We start from the raw sequence: 26,262 nt of genomic DNA on the forward strand, positions 1-26,262 counted from the left end.
TTTTTTCATGTTTTGCTCACTTCTTTGGATGTAAGCACTGAATTGGCTAATGGGTCGAGAATATTTTGCACAATTGCAATTGGCCGTGAAATAGTATAGAAACCCCGAGCTAAATGTTCCGCTATTTCGCGTAATAGAGCAAATTTACCAAAAGCCAATCCAGGATTGCTTTGTTTTTGCTTTTTGTGTTTGATTGGTCAAAACAAAAACAAAAAAAAACTTGCGCTGAAAACTGAAGGTAATTATTTGAGAGCATGAATCAACACAGTAACGCAGAAGGGAGGGGAAGTATTGCGGGTAAGACGGAGGAGGACAATATTTGGATGCAACCGTGCTATAGTATCTAAGGAGTTTTGGTAAAGAATGTTAAAAAGAAAACAAAAAAACGAAATTGGAACCCAACTGTCACTGATATTGTCAGAATAAGTGAAATATAAGTATCGCTGATAAAACAAAGAACGCATGATTGTCTTCAGCATTGCCTATCGTATTCCACAAGAAAAACGATTCGAAAACTTTTCCATTTCGGATTTCCACCTCTTAAACGAAGGTTAGTGTTACTTTTAACTGTTCTTTTAATCGACAAATCGGATCGAAAACTTCTGCAGTTTTCGGCGTGGATAATGAGTTTATTGCATCACGAAATTTGATACACGAAGACTGATAAAGAAATTGTACTGATTGCTATTAGTAACGGGTAAGTAATGGAAAGTAAACCTTGTTCGATTTGTCTTCGAAATACAACATGCACGAGTCGGTTCATCTTGTTTGGTGAGGACTATGCGTTGGAACTTCAATTTTGCGCTTGCATTCCTTTTGAAGAGTAATTGCAAGACTCAATAAGGGTCAAGAATCTTACGTAGCAATTTCCGAACATCGAAATTAAAATCATTTAAGTTGTTACAATAAGATCGATCATCTAACGTTTGGCTTCAAAGTTCAGTTGATACTAAGTTCCAACTAGTGAGGTCGAATCCCTTCGATGCAGAATTTTTTTTTCAAGCTTTCTTCTGCAACTACAAAGGCAATTAACCAGCGAGAATCGTGTGTGCTCTCGATCTTATTGCCGTACTTCTTTTGAACGATAACCCTCGGGAAATAGCGTGGTATGGGGAAAACATTGTATTAGAAAACAGAAAAAAAAACAGTAACAATTAAAAGTATTCGAAATTCTCGCTGAGCCAAATTATGTTCGGGGGCAGACTAATTCTTCACCGTCACAAGTAATTTAACCTCTTATATTTACGTTTGCGCAGTTAGTGGGAAAATCTCTCACTTTGCGCGGCGGTTGCGCGAGTTGATTTAACCACCAATAAATATACATCATAGGACTCAGACCAGTCATTTTTTACCATTGATTTTTCAGTTTATCACTGTGACCACTTCTACTAAACGGAGGTGATTTTCAATTTTAACCGAACACGGTCAAACCAAACACTGTGGTTGATTGAGTACTTGAGACAAAAAAAGAAAGGATACTGGAGAGGTTAATGAGGGATTACCCCGTTACCTAATTAAAGGATAGCAAAACTGGTCTAGTTTCCAAACTAAGTCTTGCTGATAGTCAGCTTTGCTAAAATCGAAGTTCTAAGGCTTGCTGGGGGCACTCCTGGGAAATGTTCCTTTCTCCTTTACTCTTTTAACAACATCACGATGTTTGTATTGCGTTGACCCGGACACTAAGTAGATCTAAGTGGCTATTGTTTTTTTGGTGTCTGTTAGCTGTTAGTTTCGAGACGTGTAGCTCGTGTACTTTCTGTTATAAAAGCTGATAGTTTCTAAAGAAACTGGGGCTACGTCGGCGGGGGTAACGAAATAATTTGAATATATCAACAAAGTTGAAATGGTAAATTGGCCACCGTTACGATTATAAAAACTGACGTTTCGAGCGTTAGCCCTTCGACGCTCGAAACGTCAGTTTTTTAATCGTAAAGGTGGCCAATTTACCATTTCAACTTTGTTGATATATTCAAAATACTTTCTGTTATGTTTGTTCGGGTCTATTATTCTTCGTTGGTTAATGATTATTACTTTATAAATTTCTTATTTCAATCAGTTTAAGGTTATTGGTGGGAGCATGGCAACGAGAAAAACATGAATAAATTAGTGGAATGAAAAGCGTTTGTTCATCCCTGTGCCTTTAAAAGCACACACAACCCACAATTCCTCTATTCGCTTCGACGAAGGGCTAACGCTCGAAACGTCAGCTTTTGTAATCATTACGGTGGCCAATTTACCATTTCAACTTTGTTGATATATCCAAATTATTTCGTTACTCCCACCGACGCAGCCCCAAACAGTTTCTTTCGAAACTATCAGCCTTTATCTTTCTATTGAATTTATCGGGTATCGGATCCCGCAGCACGAGCAAAATGGCTGCAAAGTCTTATTCACAAGGCATCAATCAACAAAAGTGTGTCAGGCTTTTCCGATATTCTGATTGGTTGTCTAGGTATCCGCATCTAAAGTTAAAGTAGCGTATAATATGCGAAACGCGTTGCGTAAATGGACGAAACGTAAAAAATATTTCAAATATCAAAATTTCCTGACACACTTAAAGTCAAGAATGACATTTTGATGAACATGGAAGATCAGTGCGTCACGTTGCTTGTGCTTTTTGACTTAAGCGCCGCGTTTGATACCGCTGACCATCAAATTCTCTTACATCGTCTCCAATCTGATTTTGGAATTTCAGGCTCTGCACTTAACTGGTTTGAATCATTCCTCTCTAACAAAACCCAGCGTATCTCTATAGACGGACGAGCTCTATCGAATATTTTCAATCTTAAATTTGGAGTTCCACAAGGCAGCTGCCTCGGGCCTTTATTATTTTCTCTCTAAGCCAGCAAGCTTTTTAAGATCGTCGAATCACATCTTCCTAATCCCCATTGTTACGCAGATGACACACAACTGTACATCGCGTTTAGACCAGGAAATGACATGGAGGAAATCGCTGCCTTAACTGCCATGGAATCTTATCGCTGATATTAGTCAGTGGATACATACGGATAAGTTAAAACTGAATTCGGATAAGACAGAATGTCTTTTGATTGGAACGCAACAACAACTTCAGAAAGTCAGTAACATTAGTATCTTATCGGTTGGCGAGTCCCAAATTGCTCCTTCAGGTGAGGTTCGAAACTTAGGAACCTGGTTTGATTCGAAAATGAGTATGCTAAGTCATATTAACAGAACCTTATGGACTCCTTGAAATTGAATAGCTCTCGGCATTCACGTAATACCAGGTTTGCCAGCTTGAATATTATTACGCCTACTTACAAGAGAAAGCCGGAAGGAGGAAGCTTGTTTGTAGTGTCTGAAATACAGGACTGGAACAATTTAGAATGCGAAATAAGGAAGCAGCCAAGTGTAAAATGTTTTAAGCGCGCCTCGAGAAAGCAATTTCTGCAAGATCAAGCTCATTTGCCTTACTTTTATCCATAATTTTATTGAACTTTATTATGTATTTATCTATTTGTTCGATTTTTATCATAGAGTTATTACCTGTCCATTGTTTATAGTTTCATAATGTAATTTTCATTCATATGTAGTAGAGGGCCACAAGTTTATTAGTTTTTAACTATTAAGTGTTAAATAAAGACTACTACTACTACTACTACTACTCTACTACTACTACTACTACTACTACTACTCTACTACTACTACTACTACTACTACTACTACTACTACTACTACTACTACTCTACTACTACTACTACTACTACTACTACTACTACTACTACTACTACTACTACTACTACTACTACTACTACTACTACCTACTCATCTGCATCCTATTATCTTTACAACATACGTAGAATTAGAAAATATTTAAGTCGTCCAGTCACTGAATCATTAGTTCATGCATTCATAACCAGTAGAATAGATTATTGTGACAGTCTACTATACGGCCTCCCAAATTCACATATCATGAAACTCCAACGGATACAGAATGCCACTGCTCGGTTGGTCACTTGATCACCAAGATACTGCCATTTTACGCCATTGCTTTACCATCTTCATTGGCTCCCGATTAGTTACCGTATAAAGTTTAAGATTTTACTTTTTACATTTAAGTGTTTATATGGTCACTGTCACTGGTTGACATGCGCAGTAGCATACACTCTCTACGAGAAATATCAGTGAGTTAAAGATTTCTGCATATATTTTGCATTTAAATCAAGTTTATCCAAAGCAAATGCTCATGAAAGTGAATTTCTTTTACTGAGGAACCTTCGGTGATCTTTTGTAAATGTAAAAGTGCTTGTACGACGAAGCGCAAAGAAAATAGTCCTCGTGGGTGCCCGTGCAAAAGGAGAAACGTGCTGTGTACAGATGAATGTAAATGTGGAACAAGCAATAAACCTTGCACAAACAGGGTATGCATATAAAGTTGAATACACGCATGTAAAGTTGTATACACTCACTTCTTTTGTGGCTCGAATGTCCAAAAAGCATACGTTATAATTTGTCAAACAACAACAAACATATGAAACATATGTATGAACTGCGGTTATGAAACGTATATGTGAACGATCCTTCGCAGTAAAGCACTATTTGAGCAATAGTGAAAATCAGACCTGAAAAAAATTTCAGGCCTGTACGGGATTCGAACCACTGACCTCTGCGATACTAGTGCAGCGCTTTACCAATTGAGCTAACAAGCCAACTGGGAGCAGGCCATCAAATTAATTCGACATAAACCCGTAGTTGATTTTTTTCAGGTCTGATTTTCACTATTGCTCAAATAGTGCTTTACTGCGAAGGATCGTTCACATATACGTTTCATAACCGCAGTTCATACATATGTTTCATGTGTTTGTTGTTGTTTGATTTATCATCTACGGGTTTATGTCGAATTAATTTGATGACCTGCTCCCAGTTGGCTTGTTAGCTCAATTGGTAGAGCGCTGCACTAGTATCGCAGAGGTCAGTGGTTCGAATCCCGTACAGGCCTGAAATTTTTTTCAGGTCTGATTTTCACTATTGCTCAAATAGTGCTTTACTGCGAAGGATCGTTCACATATACGTTATAATTTGTGTATTCCCTTTCTTCAGGATTCGAACGAGCAGTCGTCATCTGCCTATATTTATGAAAGCCGCAGAGTTCGCCTGAGGCTTACCTGTATTCCAATTATAATTTGTAGTAGAATAAACATCTGCCTTGCAAATGCTACAAATGTCTGTGATATCTGGCATTATTTTATTTTCCTATCAGTAAAATCGCTGTCGCTGAATGACCCGTAACCTGCCTCAAATTTTGCCTGCAGCCACCACTTAAATGTCTTTTCTTCTACATAAATACGCTTATGGTTCCTCAGCCACGCTTTCTTGTATTCCCGTCTGTCTTCAACCTTTCGTTTTCGCCCTTAGTTAATGCGTTTACCGCCATGTCCGGATCCTCCGCTAGACGCCATTTTGAATTTGTGAATGCAACTTGAAAAAGTCAGGATGACTTTTTCAAGTTTCGATCAGCTACACAAGCATGCGCAGACCGTGACCGTGTCCCTTTAATTAGCATCAAAGAGCAATCCAGGTACTCTCTTAGGTCAAACGAGTCTTTATCACTCGAATTACCTAGCACCAAGACCCGTCCAACCCTTGGCGACCGTGCCTTCCAGTCAGCTACACCTTATGTCTGAAATGCTTTACCTTCCGCAATTCGCAACATAAAGACATTGGACACTTTCAAAACTGCTGACAAAACTCATTTTTTAAATTTAGTTTTCAAATAGGTTTGACTAGTTTTTACTAAGTAATTGTTCCCTTCGAGTACTTAGGTTCATGGGTTTTATAGTTCTTATATTTTTAGTTACTTTTAACATAATTTTTTTACCTTACAATATTGTGAAGCGCGACTGATATATCCACATAGAGGTAAATTATTATTATTATTATTATTATTATTATTATTATTATTATCTCAAAACTGAAATTGCAAGATTTTACCTCCTCAAGGTTTGTAAACAACTAGCGCCACACCAAGAGATTTTATCTCGTCTCCCGAAACGGCGAACCAATGGGAGGACGGAACCTCCTGGCGTCAATGACAACCCATCAAGACTTTCCCGGGAAAAGTACCGCATAACAGTCAAGTTTTTTTTTTTTATCTCGCTCTGTTGAACGTCGAGTAATGGGAAAAATTAGCAGAGAAAAAACCCTTGGCAAAAAGGTAAAGTAGGAGAAACTGCAGAAAAGCAAAACAGCGAATCGACAGACAGCTTAAGTAATACCCTTATCGCTGAAATGAGTTCCCTCGGGTAGGTTTATTCATGATTTCATACGATTCGAGGCGATTGCCTATGTTTAGTATCAAGGCCGGTACTTGCTTATTGAAAGAAAACTTCGTTTTTAACCTAACAAATGTAGATTTGATGGCGACTTCTTTGTTCGTCCTTTGGATGCCAGGACTGTTTTTTTTTCCTGACAAAATGTTGCCATTTCTTTCTCATTTGGGCCTGTTTTTTTCTTTTTCTTTGCCCAGGGACTCCTCTCTAATTTTGATTTCTGTTTTTTATCCATGAGAAAAGACTTTCCACCAGCAGATAACTTTCGCGTGTGAATTTTGTCAAGTGTGCGATGTAAACAAAATATGTAAATGATATGAAATTGCCGCGAGTATTCCCCCAGAAGGTTCGCCATTTACGAGATCATGACGCCCTCCTGATTTATTAACTTTTATTTGAAAATACGTTTTCCTAAATAAGTCAGACGCTTTTTGAGATTTTAAATTTTTTCTTTTTGTAAACGTTCGGTAAAATATCGAACTTCAATCTAGTCCAATTACAGAAAAAACGATTTTTTCGGCCTCTGAAGGTGGGAAGTAACTCTAAGCACATGTACTAGATATTGTGTATTAAACTGTTGTTTTGCCTGCTATTCACGAATCATCTGCTATTAGTGAGTTACCTACAATCATTAAGAGCTATACCAAAGTAAGTTTTTCTTTATTTTACATTTGAGAAATTTCCTTTTTTATGGTTCGTACAATGGTTTCTTTCGCGTTTTCAGTTCACTCCATAATCGCTCCATTGTTAATGAGGCTAGGTGTGACATTTCTCAGGGATATTTTCTTCGTTTAGTTTCTGTTGTATTTTCTTTTAGTTCGAACCATACAAACTTAGCCACATAAATTCAGCAACACAAATTCAGCTACAACCATCAATCATAACTACCGTCTTCAATTTATACTTCGCCCTTTTCATCTGTGATTTCACATCGATCTCTTTATTTTCGTTTGCAATTTTGCGTTACGTACCTCCTTTAACTAAACCGTGATTTCTATTGTGCGTTCGAATTGTCTTCTCCGCTATACTAGTAACCTTTAGAGATTACATTACTGAGCCAAGCTCCAGAAGTTCACGAAATTAACGATTCTTTCTGTGCACGTTTCCTTGCGGGATATAGATGCAGCAGACGGGAATTTCTTTGTTTTACAATATCGTTTACATAGCATCTGACGTAACGTTCTGCAGACAAAATTTTTTAAAAGCAGTATCGAAATATGAGGAAGACGACAATAGATCCGGAAACAAATGTGTCAAGAGTTCGACATCAGAACAGATGCCGATAATTCCTTTCAGATTTTATGAAGTGTCCAGAACAGTTACTCAGGTTTAACCTTTCACTCCCAAGATCTCCTTATTGATTCTCCTTGCTGTCTGCCATACAGTTCTTGTGATGTTAGTTTGGTGAATTTTGTAGAGGCGGATTCATGCTGATGTCATTGTTTACATTTTTGCTCATTTGCATACAGCTTTGCGTAAAGAAGGAAGCATGTTCGATACAAATTGACTTCAGGCAGCTAAAGAGCTAGTAAACCTCAGTACATGGTGAAATTTTTAGCTCTTTGGGTGTAATATTCAAGGAGAAATAGTCCATCAAAAACTGCAAAATTTCTGGGTGGCAAAAGCGCTAATGAGCTCATACATTCTATGTAAAATTTTGAGTTTTTAAACCCGTGTTGCACAAAAAGTATTCAATGCATCAGGCTCGTATTCATTGGCCGAGTTAATCGTACTTTGACCTTTCGATATTCAGAACTGATTTATTTTTAGCTCTATCAGAAACTGAATTGCTTATGCTAATGAGACAAATATTACGTATGATGCACGATCCTCGCAGTAGATAGCGCTATTTATGCAATAGCGAAAATCAGACCTGAAAAAAATCAGGCCTGTACGGGACTCGAACGACTGACCTCTGCGATACTAGTGCAGCGCTCTACCAATTGAGCTAACAAGCCAACTGGGAGCAGGCCGTTAAGTTGATTCGTAATAAACCCGTGAAAGTGATAAATGAGATACAATGAATATATGAAGTTCATATATTTTGAACTGCGGTATTAGATACGTATGATGCACGATCCCCGCAGTAGATAAATATTGTAAACAAGGATTCCCCTATTGGATCAACCTAAAATCCCCTATTTGATATTTTTCTCTATTCTCATCACTTGTCTTCTTGATATTGTATTGATATTGCAAGGAGAAATTCTGTCTTGGTTGCTCATGGGAGTTTAAGGGTTAAAGGTTTTTCAAACTGTTTTTTGTGGCTAATGCCACCCATAGGAAGCCAACAGTCCATTTTACAGTTGTGTGCTTGGTTGCCAAGCCTTTGAATGGGAGTGAGGCTAGGGTTGACCTTGTTATGATACAAACCTTGCTGCCTTTCAAATGTAAATCACTTTGTTATCATGCTAACTAGATACAGGTTTCTATCACAACAAGGTCACCTTCAGCCTCACTCCGAATCAAAGGCTTGGCAACAAAGTAGACAACTATAAAATGGCCAATTGAGTGGCGGAGTGATGGTAACAGTACAATACTCGTAGAATGTCGAATTTCACCCGATTATGACCCGATGCTACATATATCTTATTAACCAAGGGCGAGGGCCGTACTGGGAGAATATTGGCCTGAGGTCTTGACAGTACGGACCGAGCGTAGCGAGGTCCGTACAAAAAAGACCAAGGGCCGATATTCTCCCAGTACGGTCCCGAGCAAGCTTGGTTAATAAGAGATTTATTATACGACCGAAGTTCCAAGGGACATAATTGCGGTATCATTCGGGACCATTCGGGACAGTGCCCGGTCCAATACTGAGAGAATATTGACCGGCAATAGAGCATTTTGATTGGTTGATTTTAGTTATTGGCCCTCTGACTGCCCGAGTCGTGTAATAATTATTGTTATTTCGAAGTATCTCAGTGGCTCGACATGCGCACTCGAGATTATTGGGCGCAGCATAAACCAAAGAAAGAAGAAGGCCTTTGCAACAAATAAGTTTTTGTGCTTTAACCACGAACAAAAAAAATTTATAAACAAACAAACACTGAGAATTAAACGAGTATCGACATAAAACCAATTCTGAAATGTCTAATATAACTTGCTTTTTTTAGTGTGTGACATTGGTTTCCCATCGGGGTCTATCAACCTCTTAATAATCCAGGAGGGTTGAGGAATCAGTTGTGCAAAGCCACTTAGGAATATTCGAAGGCAATCTCAAGAACTTTCATTTCCCGGATCATGTAGTAGTCACTCCTTTTAGATAAATTTGTTTGTTTATTGACAGAATGTATATCGCTTTGAGAGTCATCCAAGTTCTGAGTTTGCTGTTTCTGGTGGACCGTTCTTTGCCTTCAACGATGAAACAAAAAAAGACTAAAGTCCTTATCCTTGGCGCCGGACTCTCTGGAATTAGAGCAGCGAAGACGCTATTGGACAGAAACATCACCGACATTCTAATTCTCGAAGGGGAGAGCTACACTGGAGGTAGAATACATGCCTTGAAATTTGCGGACTACACGATTGAAGCGGGGGCGAACTGGATTCACTTGGTAGATGATGATGAAACCAAACCTCTCGTAGAACGGAAGGAGGCAGGAAATATTCGTGCAATTACTTGTAACTACTCAGACATTATTGTGAGGTGAGACTAGTTGGTGTTGCCAGTATTACATTATATACTCTCGATGAAAAAGAAATCGAGCGTGACGCTCGCAGAATGGGAACAAATTTGGCCTTTTTGATAAACTCTCTTGGAATAGGGGCTATCCATATTGACGTCGTATATCGCCGCCTTTTCTATGGAAACTGTCTCTTATCATGAATTTTTCAGGGATGATGAAGGCAAAGATATCACTGATTTTGCAGTTCTTAAGGAGTTTAATGATAAAGTGGAACACAAAATTGAAGGTTACCAAAATGAAAGGAAGATGAACAAATTTTCGGCTGACATGCCAGCGCGTGTTGGTTTTCAGCTGATGGGATGGAAAGGAAAACGACCCATGGAAAGAGCTATCGAATATCTGAATGTGGATTTCGAATACGCCAAACCACCCGAAGAGTTTTCTTTCTTCAACTTGTTTGAGCGTGGAAAGGATTTTTTCGTTACTGACGAGCGCGGACTGTGGGCCTTATATGAAGACCTCTACAAGCCTCTGCGAAAAAACACTTTATTGGGAAAGACGGTGACAAAAATCAAGTTGAACCCAGATTCAGTTGAAGCTCAAACCTCCGATGGTTGGAGTTACCAGGCAGATTACGCTCTGTGTACATTCAGCTCCGGTGTTCTAGCCAGCGACTTGGTTACTTTCGAGCCAGCCCTTCCAGATTGGAAAAAAGAGGCCATTTACAAAAACCCTTTATCTTTATACACCAAAATTTATCTGAAATTTCCAAAAAAATTCTGGGATGACCACGAATATATTCTGTACGCTTCTAACCAGCGCGGGCGTTTCCCTGTGTGGCAGGACCTGTCAAGACCCGGTATTTATCCCGTTTCGAGCGGGATACTACTGATCACCGTAACAGGGGCTGAAGGACAAAGGATTGAGGGGCAATCGTTTAATGAAACAAAGGAAGAGATCATGGGAATGTTGAAAGAGATTTATGGGAATGGCATCCCTGAAGCGACAGGTAAATTTCCATAGTCCTGCCTTGCAGTGCTCCTCAGGTGTAATCAGAAATCAACATATCTTACTGTTCATTATAAACTTGTCCTAAAAAAATGTCTTCAGGTTGAAGGATAGGCGAACGATAGCGTCGGGTAATTATCCCTACAGAAAGACAAAAAAACTAAGACACGATCTTGTGGACTTTCAAATCTTCAGTTATCACTAAACCAGACTTAAGACAAATAACGAAGACAAACTAATTGCAAGGCCCCCAAAGATAATTGGATTCTGGCTAGTTTCATGCGCTGGAAAAAGTTCTTTACTATCTGAGTCAGTGGGTCTTCCACAACAAAAGTTAGTCATTAGTCATTTATTTTATTATATTTTTCACGGCATATCCGCGTGAACTGCTGGGGGCTTGATAAGCCTCATCAACCCAAGCTGAAATAGAGTTACTTGCTTATTAAACATATTGCAAGTTTTCTCTTTAACATGAATTTAAAATATTTTTCTCAGATATTTACTATCGCCGCTGGTCAAAGGAACCGCTTATGCAGGGGGCATATTCAGAACCAGTAGTAGGTATGACTTCAGAGGACTGGGAGAACATTGGAAAAAACCTGGGGCGACTGTACTTTGCTGGCGAAGCGACGAGCGAAGAGTGGTACGGCTACATGCAGGGAGCTTACCTGACCGGCGACGAGAAAGGGAAGATGATCGCTGAAAAAATATCTCCAAGTGAACCTTCCAGCAAGCCAGAAAAACCGAAGAGTGAGGCAACGCTCGCCAAGGTGTCCTCAATGGGAATATTGTTGCTCCAGTTGCTCCCTCTTTCGTTAATACCCATGTGGAATTAAACGATCAACTTTTATTAGCTCTGAGAGCCTGAGAGCAGCCCTTGCTGAGTGAATCAGTATAGTATTAACTTTAGTGAAACATTCGTGTTGCATAGAGGAACTATTAGATGTAGTAGTGTGTCCTGTAATAGATCATAAGTAAGAAACTAATCTAAATGCGTGTATAACTCAGCTTCTCATATGAATGTTGGATAACTGAGGTGCTCTCCTATTCCATCGTAAAGGTTCATTTTTACAAACTCCGTCCTATTAAAAATTGTGTGATAAACTCCCCCTATGATGTATTTGAAAGGGTCGATTTATCGTAATCTGGCTCCCATAATTCATATGGGTCCATACCGAAGGAAGACCAGAAGAAATTCCAGCGCCAAACTTGAAGACTTAATCACTTCTCAAAACAGATATTATTATCCGTGGAAAAATATCCAAACTTTGTAAACTACTAGACTACTAGTCTCTGAGAAATTCTATTGTTATATCTATCGCTTTCATTGAACAAAGACTGTATGCATAATTAATTTGTGGGGTTCTAAGGCAATCTTGCCGAAACCTTGAAAGATCGAGACGCTTCAGACTAAAGTAAGTAAATTTTGTTTTACTCTGATCTAAACCTCCTATCTCCTGCAACGGATTCAAATGCTTATACAGATTTACAGCCATACAGATGCTTGCGGATCTTGGGATCATTGTGCTGATATATGTTAAAAACACCGAGGCGTAGCTAGATTAACAAACGTTTGAGCGTGTAGGGCTATCACTTCTTAGGTCTTCTCTGGGACCTGAAGTTGCCTTAAGTCGCCTCAAGTCGCCTTAAGTCACAAAAAGTCGCCTCAAGTCGCCTTAAGTCGCCTAAAGTCGCCTTAAATCGCCTCAAGTCGCAATGTTTTTCCTGCCAATTCGCATAAGTCGCCTTAAGCCGCCATAAGTCGCCTTCATTCGCCCAAAGGCGCCCAAAGTTACGGCGACTTATGGCCCCAGAGTAGGCCTACATCTTGTTGATCACTAAATTGTTAATGAGAATCTAAGTCGACCAATATCGCTGGCTTAGGTGAATTCTAGAGTCAGTAATGTTATAGTATAAATAAGATTGAGGTAAATAAGTCTCAGTGACATAAGGCGGTCAGTTCGTCCAATGAGAAACTCAGCTGCTGAATTGCAACAGCTACGGCTGAGACTATTGTGAGTACGGTGAAAAAAAGGTCGAAGCATTAAAAACTAACCCACTGTTCTTGAATTCTTAGCCTATGAGAGGAAACTTTTCTGAGATCAACTAAAGTTCGACATCACGGTTGGACAATAACGAAGATCATGACATAGCAAACAATACTTTTGGGGTGTTTGCGCTTTTAAGCTATAAAAAGGCCCACAGGAAGTTTCTCATGGACTTACGAATCAGCCTTACTTTTCCGAAAGTATGATACGAGTTTTATCAAAGAACTGAGTGATTTGAAATACATTTGAATTTGTTTTTGTTTCGGTTCGGTGCAGGGAGTACTCGTTCGCTTCATCACGCTCGAGAGAGCTTTTCAAAAAGCTTTAAAATGCCTCATGGCGATGGGAAAATGACTCTCTGAAAAAATGATCCTCTCCAGCGGGGAAAAATCTCGGAAATTTTGCGTGCTATGCAAGGCTTTTCCTCCACATCATGCTCTTATAAAACCGGAATTTCAATTTTTTTCCTCACAGCCTGTCATGAGTGAAAAACGTTTGCCTTAAGGTCTCTCAATAGCGGAACACAATTAATTAACAGGACCTATATTGTCAAGGATGAAGCAAGCATAAATTATTTTGTGAGAAACGCTATTTACTCACGCAATGACATAGGCATCTCAACTCCGTCAAGATTTTCTTTGGATATTCGAAAGATTTTCAGTGGTAGTAATGATGGGTGGCCAGATCTTTAGATTTCACGCAAACTACGCAAAACTCGGCCGTTAATGCAACTAGGCCTTTCCCGATTGCACTGAGCACCTTTTGAGCACTTTTTTGAGCTTGGGGCACTATTTTGCATTTTGAGCACCCTTAAGCACTTTTTCGCACTTTGGGCAACATTTGAGCAATATTTCACATTTCGAGCAAATTTCGAGCAACATATGTATTCTAAAACATTTTAAAGCGAAAACTGTGTGTCGCTCGCAACGAGAATCGTGTTCCAGGTCATAAATTTGAATAACTAATGATGTAGTGGTCAAGAATAAAAGACCGTTGTCATGGAACTGACACGTGGACTTATCCCTACTGAGCGTGAAAACAGAAGTTTCTGATTGGCTGATGTATCATGTGTGCGTCATCTCAAATTTCTAAATAATCTGATGTCTAGGCTTTACACTAGTAGTGCTGAATTCATTTACAATTCGTAACCGGCTTTAGTTTTTTAAGAGCACAAATGGAAGCACTAAATCAGTCGGAAAACAAAAGCACTGAAGACGAAGAGGTGATTGATAAAATTACAATAACAGTAGCAGAAAGTGCTTCGATAGCACGAAAGCGAAAAGTTCCGATTAACAAAGGGAAGGGTTAGGGGTAGGAGACGTTAATTTCCCACGCACGAGATTACTGTGTCGTGGATGTCCTCCCCTGGGGTGGGATGGGTGGGAATTGGCCCTGAAAAGCCCCCATGGGGAGTGGTCAACTAACGTATGTAAGTTTTTGTATGTAAGAACAAGCAAAGAGGAAGCGTCAAAACCACCAATGTGAGTACAAGGGATCGTCTCAAAGAGTACCCAAACCAACACTTTGCCGTGGTAAAAAAAAGCTTAGATGTAACGCCCGGAGCGAAGTTTTCAGTTATAAGAAAAGTTCTATTGAAAGACGCACGAAATCAAAGAAACACGAGAAGGGCCTGGCTGATATTGACAGAAATAAATCAGATCAGAAGTCCATCAAAGAATGCCTGCAGAAGAGGGCAAAAATATTTACGAAAAGCTTAGAAGTAAGTGTTCACAACTTTTAGCACTTTTTGAGCACTGTATTGAGATTTTGAGCACTTTATGAGCACTTTTTAGCCATTTTTTTCCAGCACTCTTTTAGGATTTTACGAGCGCAATCGGGAAAGGCCTATATGCAACAGAGGTGCGGCCCAAGCACGAGGTAGTTATGAATTTGCAGCCTAAAAAAAAAACACATTTTTGTATTTTTCGCCTCCTAAGCCAAGATTGCATTGCAATCCATGTATATGTGCAGCCCAAAGCATTAAGATCGAGAAAGGTCGACATAATGAAAAATGAAAGCATTTCTGCATATTTACCTCCTAAAGCAAAGCCCAAAGGTTCAAATTCGAATACAGTTGACATGATTAGTGAAAGAGGTCATGAACTGAACTACAACGATGCTACCGAGCAATGTCAACAAACACAAAATAAACTGAAGTCCATCTCTAGTTACAAGGATTGGAGTGGTTAATTACTGAGATGCATCTAAGCCTAAAATCGTATTTACTAATGTTTTTTCATGTGACAAGAACGCATAATATTACGGATGCCGAGATTTACTTAGAAAAGTTTTGTATTCAAGGAACTAAGCTATCTTAAACCTAGTAGAAATTTTATCTTTGCATCCAAACTCCCTGAACCTGTTGTAAAATGATTAGTTTGATATCCACATTTGAATTTTTCGGACATTTTATTTAATCGCCTCTGTTGAAATACATATATCTTATTAGACGTTTGGTTGTGTAGTATCGCTGATTATTATATGGCTGTGTCTCACAAGGACTGGGAACTACCGAATTTACGAATTCGATTGGCTGAAATCAATATTGAAAGCGGTCTAGATTATCTCATTTTGACCGGCATCTAGACCGTTCGGTCTGTCCTGGCGATCTCACATGAAAAAACATCAGTAATTACGATTTTAGGCTTGGATGCATCTAAGTAATTAATGGCGCCACATTATGGAACAGTCTACCAAGCGATATAAGGAACACAGAGTCTCCGGGGTTATTTAAACGTAAGATCAATGACATTCTTTAAGTCTAACGCACGGTCATCCTCGGAGACCCAGGGGCTGTGAGTCGATTTCAAGTTATGGGCAGAAGAGCCCCTGGGGACATTGTCTTACAAGACTAGTTCCCAACGGTCGCAGTCGTTCTGCCATCTGATTGGTGCCAGAAAATCTTTGTGTTTTTTTGCCCAATCAGAGTGAAGTGTCCTTTGGAGTCCTTTCGTGTTTTTAAAACACACATATTCAAAAGGCTCTGTTCCTCGTTATGTTTGTTTGGGCCGTGCGACGAAGCTTTGCCCGAGGTGAAAAGTTTCAGTCTCAGCACACAATGTAAGAGAAAGCGATCAGATTGTCCGCGAAATCTTACCGGAAATTATACTGAATACTTTCGCAGGTATCACAAGAGAACGAGTTTAAAAGTTTGCGAGGTTCGTATAAAACATGTTTGCAAGCATTGATATCAGATACAATGAAATCGGTCAGTACAAAATGCAGACTGCAGACTGCAGATTGCAGACTGCAGACTGGGTATAAAATGCAGACTGGGTATAAAATGCAGACTGACAGCAAAATTCTCGTTTCGTGCAATACGCGATATATTTTCATCGTTAACTCACCCCCCAGTCATGTAATCGCCTTTCCGAGTTCGTTTCCTTGCAATTTCCTCTCCATATGCATAGACTGTGGTCAGTCTATGTGAACAGTCCGTTTATTAGTTGCGCTGAAACATGACAACACGTTCGATCGTAGAGCCGCCATATTTGATACATGCATGGGCCAGCGGTAATGACAAATAGGAAATCGCTATCGTTCGGGTTTGCTCGGATTATTCAAGATGGCGGCTCTACGATCGAACGTGTTGTCATGTTTCAGCGCAACAAATAAACGGACTGTTCACATAGACTGAGCACAGTCTATGCATATAGAGAGGAAATTGCAAGGAAACGAACTCGGAAAGGCGCTTACATGACTGGGGGGTGAGTTAACGATGAAAATATATCACGTATTGCACGAAACGAGAATTTTGCTGTCAGTCTGCATTTTATACCCAATTTTGGTCTCAGTCTGCATTTTATACCCAGTCTGCATTTTATACCCAGTCTGCAGTCTGCAATCTGCAGTCTGCAGTCTGCATTTTGTACTGACCGACAATGAAATATATGAAGTTCATATAATTTGAATTTCATATATCTACTGCGAGGATCGTGCATCATACGTAAGCATTGATATGTCGCTTCAAACCTTAGTTGAGATATAAGCCTAAATCTCTCAAGATCTTTTGTATAATTTGCTGTAACTGAAACTTTTCCAATCCCGTGAAGCTATTTCGTCGCAAGGGCCACGCAGGTATGTCGAGCAACTGGCGCTTACGCAACTTTTTGTGCACGCCCGGCCAAAATCTAATCAAATCTTTGCTTGAAAAAAAAGAAAAGCTAAACGTGGAAACTTTTGTTTATTAGATGTGGGTAGATAACCCTGTACTAAGCTGACATTTACAATAAAGCAAGCTCGCCCTTTCCATCCAATATTTCTTGGTCTTTGGTTTTGTTTTCATCAATGAAAGCAGCATCGATTCCCAATGATCAAAGGTATTTAACTTGGTCTTCAACAATCGACAAAAGAGGTGAAATGACAATGACCAAGGAACTAGAAGAGAATCTGGCATTTCGAGCTCAAGAATTTGAACACTCAACGCAGCAGTTGAAAGATTAAACTTTCTCCAGCCCCTTCGGTAACTGTCCGAAAACATATCTCCTTTTCACGATGTTTTCTATGATTAGTCTTTTTTCAGATTTTCATCATTAGCTAGCCGGAAACATAGCTAAGCTTTCTTTAAGCGCTTGCTGGAGGTCGTCCACGTACTTAACGTTCTCTGCAACTTTGGCTATATTGTAAAGACTTTACTACAAAGCAACGATGAGAATTTGGCGCTCACAGAAAGCTACGTAAGTGTAAGCGCCAGTTGCTTGACATACCTGCGTGGCCCGTGCGACGAAATAACTTCACGGGATTGGAAAAGTTTCAGTTACAGCAAATTATACAAAAAATCTTGAGAGATTTAGGCTTATATCTCATCTAAGGTTTGAAGCGACATATCGATGCTTGCAACCATTATGTTTTATAAGAACCTCGCAAACTTTTAAACTCGTTCTCTTGTGATACCTGTGAAAGTATTCAGTATAATTTCCGGTAAGATTTCGCGGACAATCTGATCGATTTCTCTTACATTGTGTGCTGAGACTGAAACTTTTCACCTCGGGCAAAGCTTCCTCGCACGGCCCAAACAAACATAGCGAGCAATAAAGCTCGCTGTATATGTACGTGTTAAAATACACCAAAGGACACTTCACTCTGATTGGGCAGAAAAACACAAAGATTTTCTGGCACCAATCAGATGGCAGAACGACTGCGACCGTTTGAAACTAGTCTTGTAAGACAATGTCCCCAGGGGCTCTTCTGCCCTTAACTTGAAATCGACTCACAGCCCCTGGGTCTCCGAGGATGACGCACGGTATTCACGGAAAACAGCTTTAGTGTTATAGTATGTAGTTTTAATTTCAAATATCTTAGCGTATGTGATATGTATTTTTATAGGCTGATGAATTGATCGTGTTTAATAACCGTAGGGCGAGTCAAAATACAAATAACGAGTAAAAATACTCAGCGATACTACACAACAAAACGTCTAATAAGTTATTTATTATTCAACACGCCAAACTGTTATTTCAGTGCGGGCGAATTTCGCGGATATTTATTTAAGGGGAGTGCGTGACAGAAGTATGCGAAGCGGAACGGAATTGGCGCGTTGTTCCTGGTCGTCTAGCTGTTTTCCTTGGCTCGATTCATCTAATAAACTTGGACCTATAGTTTCCAGCCACTCTGACTCTTCGTCATTGGAAATATGATCTTTATTTAAACACGATCAATATTCATCAGCCTATAAAAATACATATCACATACGCTAAGATATTTGAAATTAAAACTACATACTACAACACTAAAGCTGTTTTCCGTGAATGCCGTGCGTTAGACGTAAAGAATGTCATTGATCTTACGTTTAAATAACCCCAGAGACTCTGCGTTCCTTTTATCGCGTGGTAGACTGTTCCATAATGCGGCGCCATTGTAGCTAAAGCTTTTTTTTGTAATAATTAGTGCGCGGTAGTGGAACATTAATCTTATTTTCAGAGTCCCTGAGGTCATAAGCAGAGTCACGCCACGTAAACTTTGAATATAGATACCTTGGAGTTAGCCCGTGCAGGCATCTAAACATCATGGTGGCTTTATGGATTTCCTGCTGGCGTGTAAGATTTTTACACCCTAAAAACTCGAGTAGCTCAGTTGCATCAGCATCATAGTTAGAGAATGTCAACACACGGGCTGTTCTATTCTGCAATTTCTGCAGTTTGTCTCGTAGCGTTTTGCCACGACTACCCCAAACAATGTCACAGTAATCAAAGTGACGTTTTCCTAAAGCTTGGTAAATGAGATGTAATGTTGATACTGGGATCAGGTACCTAATTCGCTTTAGAGCCCCGATACCAGAGGCGATCTTTTTCGTCAGTTTTTCAATGTGACCATGCCAATCGAGTTTATCGTTCTTTTATTACACCAAGCGATTTTGTAGCTGTAACCTGGCTCAGTCAGGTGGTCTGTACCAGGTTACAATCACAAGAAATTTTGAATTTGGCTGATGGATTTCCAAGCAAAGATTTTCTAATCCATCCATATGTAGGTCATTTCGTACTGTAAAGTTGATTGAAGTTTTTACATAATAGCATACCCCTCCGCCGCATTTTGTTAGTCTATCGCGGCGAACTATTTCGTATCCCGGAATATGAACTTCATGATCTTGAATACTCTCGTTCAGTTTCGTTTCATTTATGCAAACAATATCGATATCATTGTTTGCTAATATGATTCTTAATTCGTCTATATAAGTAGTTAATTGATTAAAATTGAGTGATGCCATTCTAAAACCGCGCAAAGGAGGCAATATTGAGACAGATTTTTCGGCCTTTTGGTTGCTTAATTGATCCCGCACGGCATTGACGGACAGCACATTATCTCATTCTAGGTGCGATTTCAAATTATTATAAAACTGCTCATTACCTTTAAAATTTAAGAGCAGTCCACCTTTGTTGAGTCCACTATGAGATATGTTCTCATGATGAATTAATTTCCATCCATTTTGATGGCAGAACTTCTTTAGATGCTTGTTGGCTGTTTTCACTGCCTAGTCCAGCTTATCTTTTCTGCATACAAGCTCTGACAGCGTAACTATAGTATCGCAGGTGCCCTCGATCCGTCTCGCCAGATCCACATTCGATTCCGCAACAGCCTTTGGTTCCCTGGTTTTAAGATCATTAGTCCCAATGTGTAAAATCACTTCATTGGGCGAAGATTCCAGATTTGGCTTGAGATAGTGATTCATGGCCATTGCCGTAGCGCCCGAGAAAGGCTTGACTATAACCCTGTGGCCAACTGCTTTTCCCAGATCTTTTCCAGGTATTCTTGAGATCATCGAATCTCCTATGAGCAGGGTTGTGCGCTCTTTTGGTTGTTTTTCGGGTTCGGATTCTTTTCCTGTCAGGGTGTTATTGGGGCCTCCTTTACCTTTCGATTTCTTTCTTTTGTTCTTTGATTTCACAATGAAGCCTTGTTCTTTGTTGGCGCAAGGTGTTGACTCATCCATATTTTGGACAATGGTATGTTGGTTAGAGGTGTTACTCATTGAACGGCATTGAGTAGCTGCTTCTCTGGATACGATTTGCAATGCAAAACTTAAAGAATCGCGTTCTTGGATTAACTTTTTATTTTCTTCCTTCAAAGATAGAATTATCTCCCTAAGTCGAGAATTTTTGGATCGCAGGTCTTCCTCATTAGGTTTCTCTTTTATATGAGCCCATAAGTTCAGCACTTCAGATTTCAGACAGTCCAACTCCTCTTGTACTGATTTGGCATTCTTGTTAAACGCCGGAGTAGAAGCTTCTTCTTCATTCACGAGAATAACCGAGTCGTCATCAACAGGTAACTGGAGTAGCTTCTTCAGTTTGGCTTTCATTGCTTTTGTATCCGGACCTTGGATTTGAGGGTACCGGTACTGTTAAATAAAACCAACGTGATTGTCTTCAACTTCAAAGAACTAGACCTTTCAGAGGGACTCGCAGTTGCAGAAACTTCCCAATTCAGGACTTTCGAACAAAATTCCTGAAGTTGTGTTAGGCTCCCTTTCCACTCGAATAGACTTTGTTTGTCGTCCCAATGTCGATGTTAGTTTAAGGGAGACGAAGAAGGTTCAGTGGCAACAAATTCGGCAGAATTCGTGGAGCCTTCAGATACACGTCCGCACGCCATCATGCACAGAGACATCTATTATATGTATGTAAGCATCATAATATGTATGTAGATTTCTGTTGTAGTTTTCCCGAATTCATTGTAACATAAGATATGTAGTTTTATCTTATAATGGAATAAAGACTTTATTATTATTTAAAGACTTTATTAGAGTACAAATACCGTGTGATATTTGTACTCGTTAATGGCGTTATTTGTACTCTACGAAATGTAGTTGGATAATAAATTGTTATTAACCGTGAGAGTTAAGCCTCCAAATATGTCTGAAATACTGCTTAATGCTTTTTTTCAAACGGTGGAAGGATTTAATGTGTCTTAAACCACTGGAGTGCGAGAATCCTGGAAACTTTATGAAAAATTTGGTTCGAAAAGTGCTTCTAGAAATGTGAAAATCATCAAAAATAAGCAAAAGTACCTTAGCTATGCATTAGTTAGAAACTGAAGAAGAAAAAAAAAAATTTTTACCTGTAGCGGAAATACTCTACTATATTATTATGTTTTCGTGTAACCACATATTGTGGCAAATGAGTGCACTCCGAAATCAAGGGCGCTGATCGAGGCTCTCAATGAGGTAATGGCTTTTATGCTGGCTAAAGGTTAAAATTTTGGTCACTTTATGGCTTACGGTTAATTTCTTTCCGTCAAGTCTAAAACAGAATTTAAACGGTTAACTTTTTTTAAGGGCTAACGGTTAAAAATTATCAATTTTTACACCTAATGGTGTAAAATTTTTTTTTGTCGGTTAACCCTGTTGGGACCCTTCATAATCTCTTGATAATAAAGCTACACACATGCCTCTGCAAAGGTATCAATCCACCAATTAAAGATTAAATTTGAATCTTTTACAAGAATCAACGTATTATAATAGCATTTCAGCGAAATATATTTTGACTTGTTTATTTGCAGAATGCAAATCGGCTCGGGAGTCATCCTGGTTCTGAGTTTATTGTTTCTGGTGGACAGATCTTTGTCTCAGTCACCAATAAAACAAAACAAAACTAAAGTCCTCATCCTTGGTGCCGGACTGGCTGGAATGAAAGCAGCGAAAACGCTATTGGACAGAAACATCACCGACATTCTGATTTTGGAAGGGAAGAATTACACTGGAGGAAGAGTGCATGCAATCCAGTTTGCTAACCACTCCATTGAAGTGGGCGCAAACTGGATTCATTTTGTGAATGACGGCGACACTAAACCTATTTTGGATCGAAGGGACGCAAATAAAATGCATGGTCTTGACTCTAATTACTCAGACATACTGGTGAGGTAAGAAAGTACTAGACCACTCGGGGTAAGAGGGAACTGCGTGCTAGATCTTTTTTTATTAGGGCTCATACACACAAAGAGTGCAAATTTCTTGGGAGATCTATGGGCACCCTCCTCCTCTTACTCTGGTAACTCGCACCTCATAAGGAAAGGAAAAGTCATTGACTTGTGCGCATGCTTATAAAAGAGCGCGCGGCACAACTTTCAAATGCTATGATTTCAAAGAACCGAAGGATCTGGGAACAAGAATGCTTCAAACCACTCGAGCCCTTGATATTTCAGCATTTAGGGTTAGGAATATCGAGGACTCGCATGGTTTGAAGTAATGTTAGCAGCTGCTTTCCAAGGGCGGAAAACGCTACCCACGAGATAATTTCCATGGATAATTGACCGAATCGAAATATGGCGTCCAATTTGAATTGCCATTGTTTTGGACTTACAAGCCTCGTCTTGACGTGGAAACATGAAAGGATTATCACATGTGTAAGAGTCTGGTAAATCCAGAACAATGGAAATTCAAATTGGACGCCATATTCCGATTCGGTCAGTGCTGGACCTCTTCTTAAAACCCATTCGTTGGAATCTGCCTTTCGATGAACTTAACCCAGGTTGAAATATATCCACTAACACAAACAAAGTCTAGTAAACCCGTAACATTTTAGCGAAATAAAGCATTCAGATGATGACTTACTGATTTTCCCTTGGTTTCCTTGGAATGGACTCCTTCCGCTCCTCCAAAAGCAAAAGTTTTTTTTTTCGAGGAGGATCTGTGTCTATTTTGAGACAAGTATCCATCTAAAACTCGTTTCTATTTTTTTTGCAGGGACGAAGGGGGAAACGATATCACTGATTTTGCAGTTCTACGTGAGTATAATGACAGAATCGAGCACAAAGTTGAAGATTACATAGAAAAAAGGGAAGGCCAGCCAGACTTCCCCGCCCGAGTTGGTATGCAGCTGATGGGATGGTCAGCTAAACAACCCATAGAAAACGTCATTGAATATTTCAACTTCGATTTCGAGTTCGCGAAGCCTCCAGAAGAGGTTTCCTTTTTCAGTTTGTTCGAGCGCGGAGAAGACTTTTTCATCGCTGATGGGCGTGGGATATGGTCCATGTATGAGGATCTTCACAAGCCATTGGAAGCGAAAACTTTACTGGGAAAATTAATCACAAAAATCAAGCGTAATTCCGATTCCGTTGAAGTACAGACCTCCGATGGTTGGAGTTACGTGGCAGATTACGCTCTTTGTACATTCAGCTCCGGAGTTCTGGCAAGCGACTTGGTTACTTTTGAGCCAGCCCTTCCAGATTGGAAAAAAGAGGCCATTTTCAAAAACCCGATGTCGTCGTACACGAAAATTTTTCTAAAATTTCCAAAGAAGTTCTGGGATGATCACGAATACATCCTTTTCGCTTCCAAACAGCGCGGGCGTTTCCCTGTATGGCAGGACCTGTCAAGACCTGGGATCTTTCCCGTTTCGAGTGGAATGCTACTGATCACCGTGACAGGGGCTGAAGGACGAAGGATTGAGGGACAATCATTTAACGAAACAAAGGCAGAAATCATGGGAATGCTGAAAACAATTTATGGAAAGACAATCCCTGAGGCAACAGGTAAAACGCCTTCAGTTTAAATGGTAATGGCTCCTCTAAAGTTAGTCAATTGTGGGAGTTGTTAAAAAAATGTCTTCTATAGCAGGTTTGGCTATGAATTCTACTGTTGAAGTTGAAAAAGCCATATTCTGTTTCCTACTGTCCTCCTCTGTGAGTCATCATTCCTGAGAACATATCCAGCTAAGTAAGTAACTTAGTAAATCGTTGAATAAAAGAAAAAATTCAACATGGAAAAAGTTCAACATTAACGAAGTTATGTAAATAATGATAACAATCATAATGATAATAATAATAATAATATTGAAAATGTTGATAAAAATAATCACCAAAAATATTTACAAAAGTTTGATAAAAACCCTAAAAATCGAAAAACACATTAAAATGTCCATCAGAAGTTAAGAAAAACACACCTCGTCTACGTTTACTTTTCGAGTTTGTCGGTAATAACAAAGATGATAATAATAATGATAATAAAAATGATTATAATGATAACAATAAGGTCGTAGTAGTAGCAAGTATGATAAATATTGTAAGAAATAGACAAATTTTTTGACAGACATGTTTCGGCATGCTTATGTCATCTTCAATCAATGAGTAACAGAACGTGAGGAATTATATAATAGACAAGTAGTTGAATAAAATATTTACAGTATGATGCAATACAAAAGCGGGTACTAATTACAACGTGACACCAAACATCAAAGGTGTGAACTAAAACGCTAGAAAAGTGTTATAATGCTGTAATTGTTTGTTAAGTTGAGCCGGGTTTGATCTTATTTATATAAAAAGCTTCTTTGAGTTTTAAATCGATCAGTAGAGTTGTTAGCAGAATCCAGAATACTAAAGCAAGAAAGGGAGTATTTGTTCTTACAAGAAGGAGATGTGTTGAAATGCTTAAAAATATGCGAGCTTTAACAATGATGACAGTAATTTTAAGTCTCTTGACAAAGGAAATGCAAAGTCTTTAAAAGTTCAACGCAAAAGAATGATAAGAAAAATTTACCATAAAAATAATAAAAATAATCTATAACTGATGAGGTTAAGGAAGTCTTGCTCGACCCTTCTCTATTTCCAGATCCCTGTCTTTAATGTCTAAGTTCCTCCTTCTCGGGGTTCTAGATCCCTATTGATAAAAATAATAATAGTAATAATAATAAATAATAATAGTAATAATAATGAATAATAATAGTAATGATAATAATAATTAAAGATTTAAAATAATGATAATAACAATATTGAATTCCAAATAATTGCTTTTTGTGTTGATAATTTTACCTGCGAACTCTTATTATGGTTAAGCTATGCAAAATTAAAATGAATGCAGTTTTTTTTAGGGTTATTGTTAGGTAGGATTTGGATTCTTCAATAAAGTCTCTGATAATGACAATGATAATAATGATAAAATAATGATAAAAAGTGCACAAGAGTTAGAAATCAATCAATTGGTCAACCAATGAACCGTCTTTATCCTTCTCTGGTTGATTGGAAATTGAGGAGATAGGAGCCGATTATATTTAGCACTAAGGAATGAGTCTGTACATAAGATCAATGAAGATAGAGTAAGAAGTATTCTTGTACCCAAGATAGCTCTCTTTAGAATGAACTATTTCATCACCTTCAGGTATCTACTATCACCGCTGGTCAAAAGAGCCGCTGACGCAGGGCGCGTATTCGGATGCAGTAGTGGGTATGACTTCTAAGGACTGGGAGAACATTGGAAAAAACCTGGGGCGACTGTACTTTGCTGGCGAAGCGACGAGCAAAGAGTGGTACGGCTACATGCAGGGTGCTTACCTGACCGGCGACGAGAAAGGGAAGATGATCGCTGAAAAAATATCTCCGAGTGAAACTTCCGGCAAGCCAGGAAAACCGAAGAGTGAGGCAACACTTGCCAAGCTGTCCTCAATGGGAATATTGTTGCTCCAGTTGCTCCCTCTTTGTTTCATATCCATGTGGTATTAAACGATGAATTGTCATTGGCCCTGATAGCCTTGAAGCAGCCTTACTGAGTGAATTAATTTAACTGTAATTTTGGTGAAACATGCATATTGAGTAGAGGAGCCATTAGGTGTAGTAATGTGCTCTATAGGATGAGTTTTTAGCTTTGTGTCTGCTGTTCAATAGATCGTAAGTAAGGAACAAATCTAGATGCGTGTATAACTCAGCTTATCATGTCAATATTGTATTAGTGACACCTTTTTCTGTTCCATCATAAAGGTTCATTTTACAAAGTCCTTCCTATCAAAAAGTCTGTGATAAAGTTAACTTATTGATGTATTTTAAAGGGCCAATTTATCATAATCTGGCTCCCGTAATTCATCTGGGTCC

General features: G+C 39.1%; 2 protein-coding genes and 1 pseudogene across 3 annotated transcripts in view; all 3 read left to right on the forward strand.

Moving 5' to 3' along the window:
- The first annotated feature begins 416 nt into the window (after nt 1–416).
- LOC111340137 (uncharacterized) lies at nt 417–13,223 on the forward strand. The gene is made up of 4 exons (XM_022946925.2): nt 417–550; nt 9,574–9,930; nt 10,120–10,919; nt 11,414–13,223. The coding sequence occupies exons 2-4, from the start codon at nt 9,575–9,577 to the stop codon at nt 11,752–11,754; spliced, it is 1,497 nt and encodes a 498-aa protein (XP_022802660.2). The 5' UTR covers nt 417–550; nt 9,574; the 3' UTR covers nt 11,755–13,223.
- LOC111340138 (uncharacterized) lies at nt 12,282–26,168 on the forward strand. The gene is made up of 4 exons (XM_088736836.1): nt 12,282–12,333; nt 21,961–22,320; nt 23,144–23,934; nt 25,556–26,168. The coding sequence occupies exons 2-4, from the start codon at nt 21,962–21,964 to the stop codon at nt 25,894–25,896; spliced, it is 1,491 nt and encodes a 496-aa protein (XP_088592962.1). The 5' UTR covers nt 12,282–12,333; nt 21,961; the 3' UTR covers nt 25,897–26,168.
- The window catches only part of LOC148721706 (uncharacterized), a 44,600-nt pseudogene continuing 30,620 nt past the window's right edge, over nt 12,283–26,262 (forward strand). The window contains exon 1 of the transcript XR_015992736.1: nt 12,283–12,333. The product of XR_015992736.1 is annotated as an uncharacterized LOC148721706 (transcript). The remainder of the gene's footprint in view (nt 12,334–26,262) is intronic.

Source organism: Stylophora pistillata, chromosome 10, assembly GCF_964205215.1.
Source record: "Stylophora pistillata chromosome 10, jaStyPist1.2, whole genome shotgun sequence".
Taxonomy (NCBI): Eukaryota; Metazoa; Cnidaria; class Anthozoa; order Scleractinia; family Pocilloporidae; genus Stylophora; species Stylophora pistillata.

What these genes read in the sequence shown, in the direction of transcription:
- LOC111340137 (XM_022946925.2), top strand. Translation starts at nt 9,575, where the DNA reads ATGTATATCGCTTTGAGAGTCATCCAAGTTCTGAGTTTGCTGTTTCTG. An exon ending in TACTCAGACATTATTGTGAG is followed by an intron (nt 9,931 to 10,119) that starts GTGAGACTAGTT and finishes TGAATTTTTCAG; the next exon opens with GGATGATGAAGGCAAAGATA. An exon ending in TGGCATCCCTGAAGCGACAG is followed by an intron (nt 10,920 to 11,413) that starts GTAAATTTCCAT and finishes TATTTTTCTCAG; the next exon opens with ATATTTACTATCGCCGCTGG.
- LOC111340138 (XM_088736836.1), top strand. Translation starts at nt 21,962, where the DNA reads ATGCAAATCGGCTCGGGAGTCATCCTGGTTCTGAGTTTATTGTTTCTG. An exon ending in TACTCAGACATACTGGTGAG is followed by an intron (nt 22,321 to 23,143) that starts GTAAGAAAGTAC and finishes TTTTTTTTGCAG; the next exon opens with GGACGAAGGGGGAAACGATA. An exon ending in GACAATCCCTGAGGCAACAG is followed by an intron (nt 23,935 to 25,555) that starts GTAAAACGCCTT and finishes CATCACCTTCAG; the next exon opens with GTATCTACTATCACCGCTGG.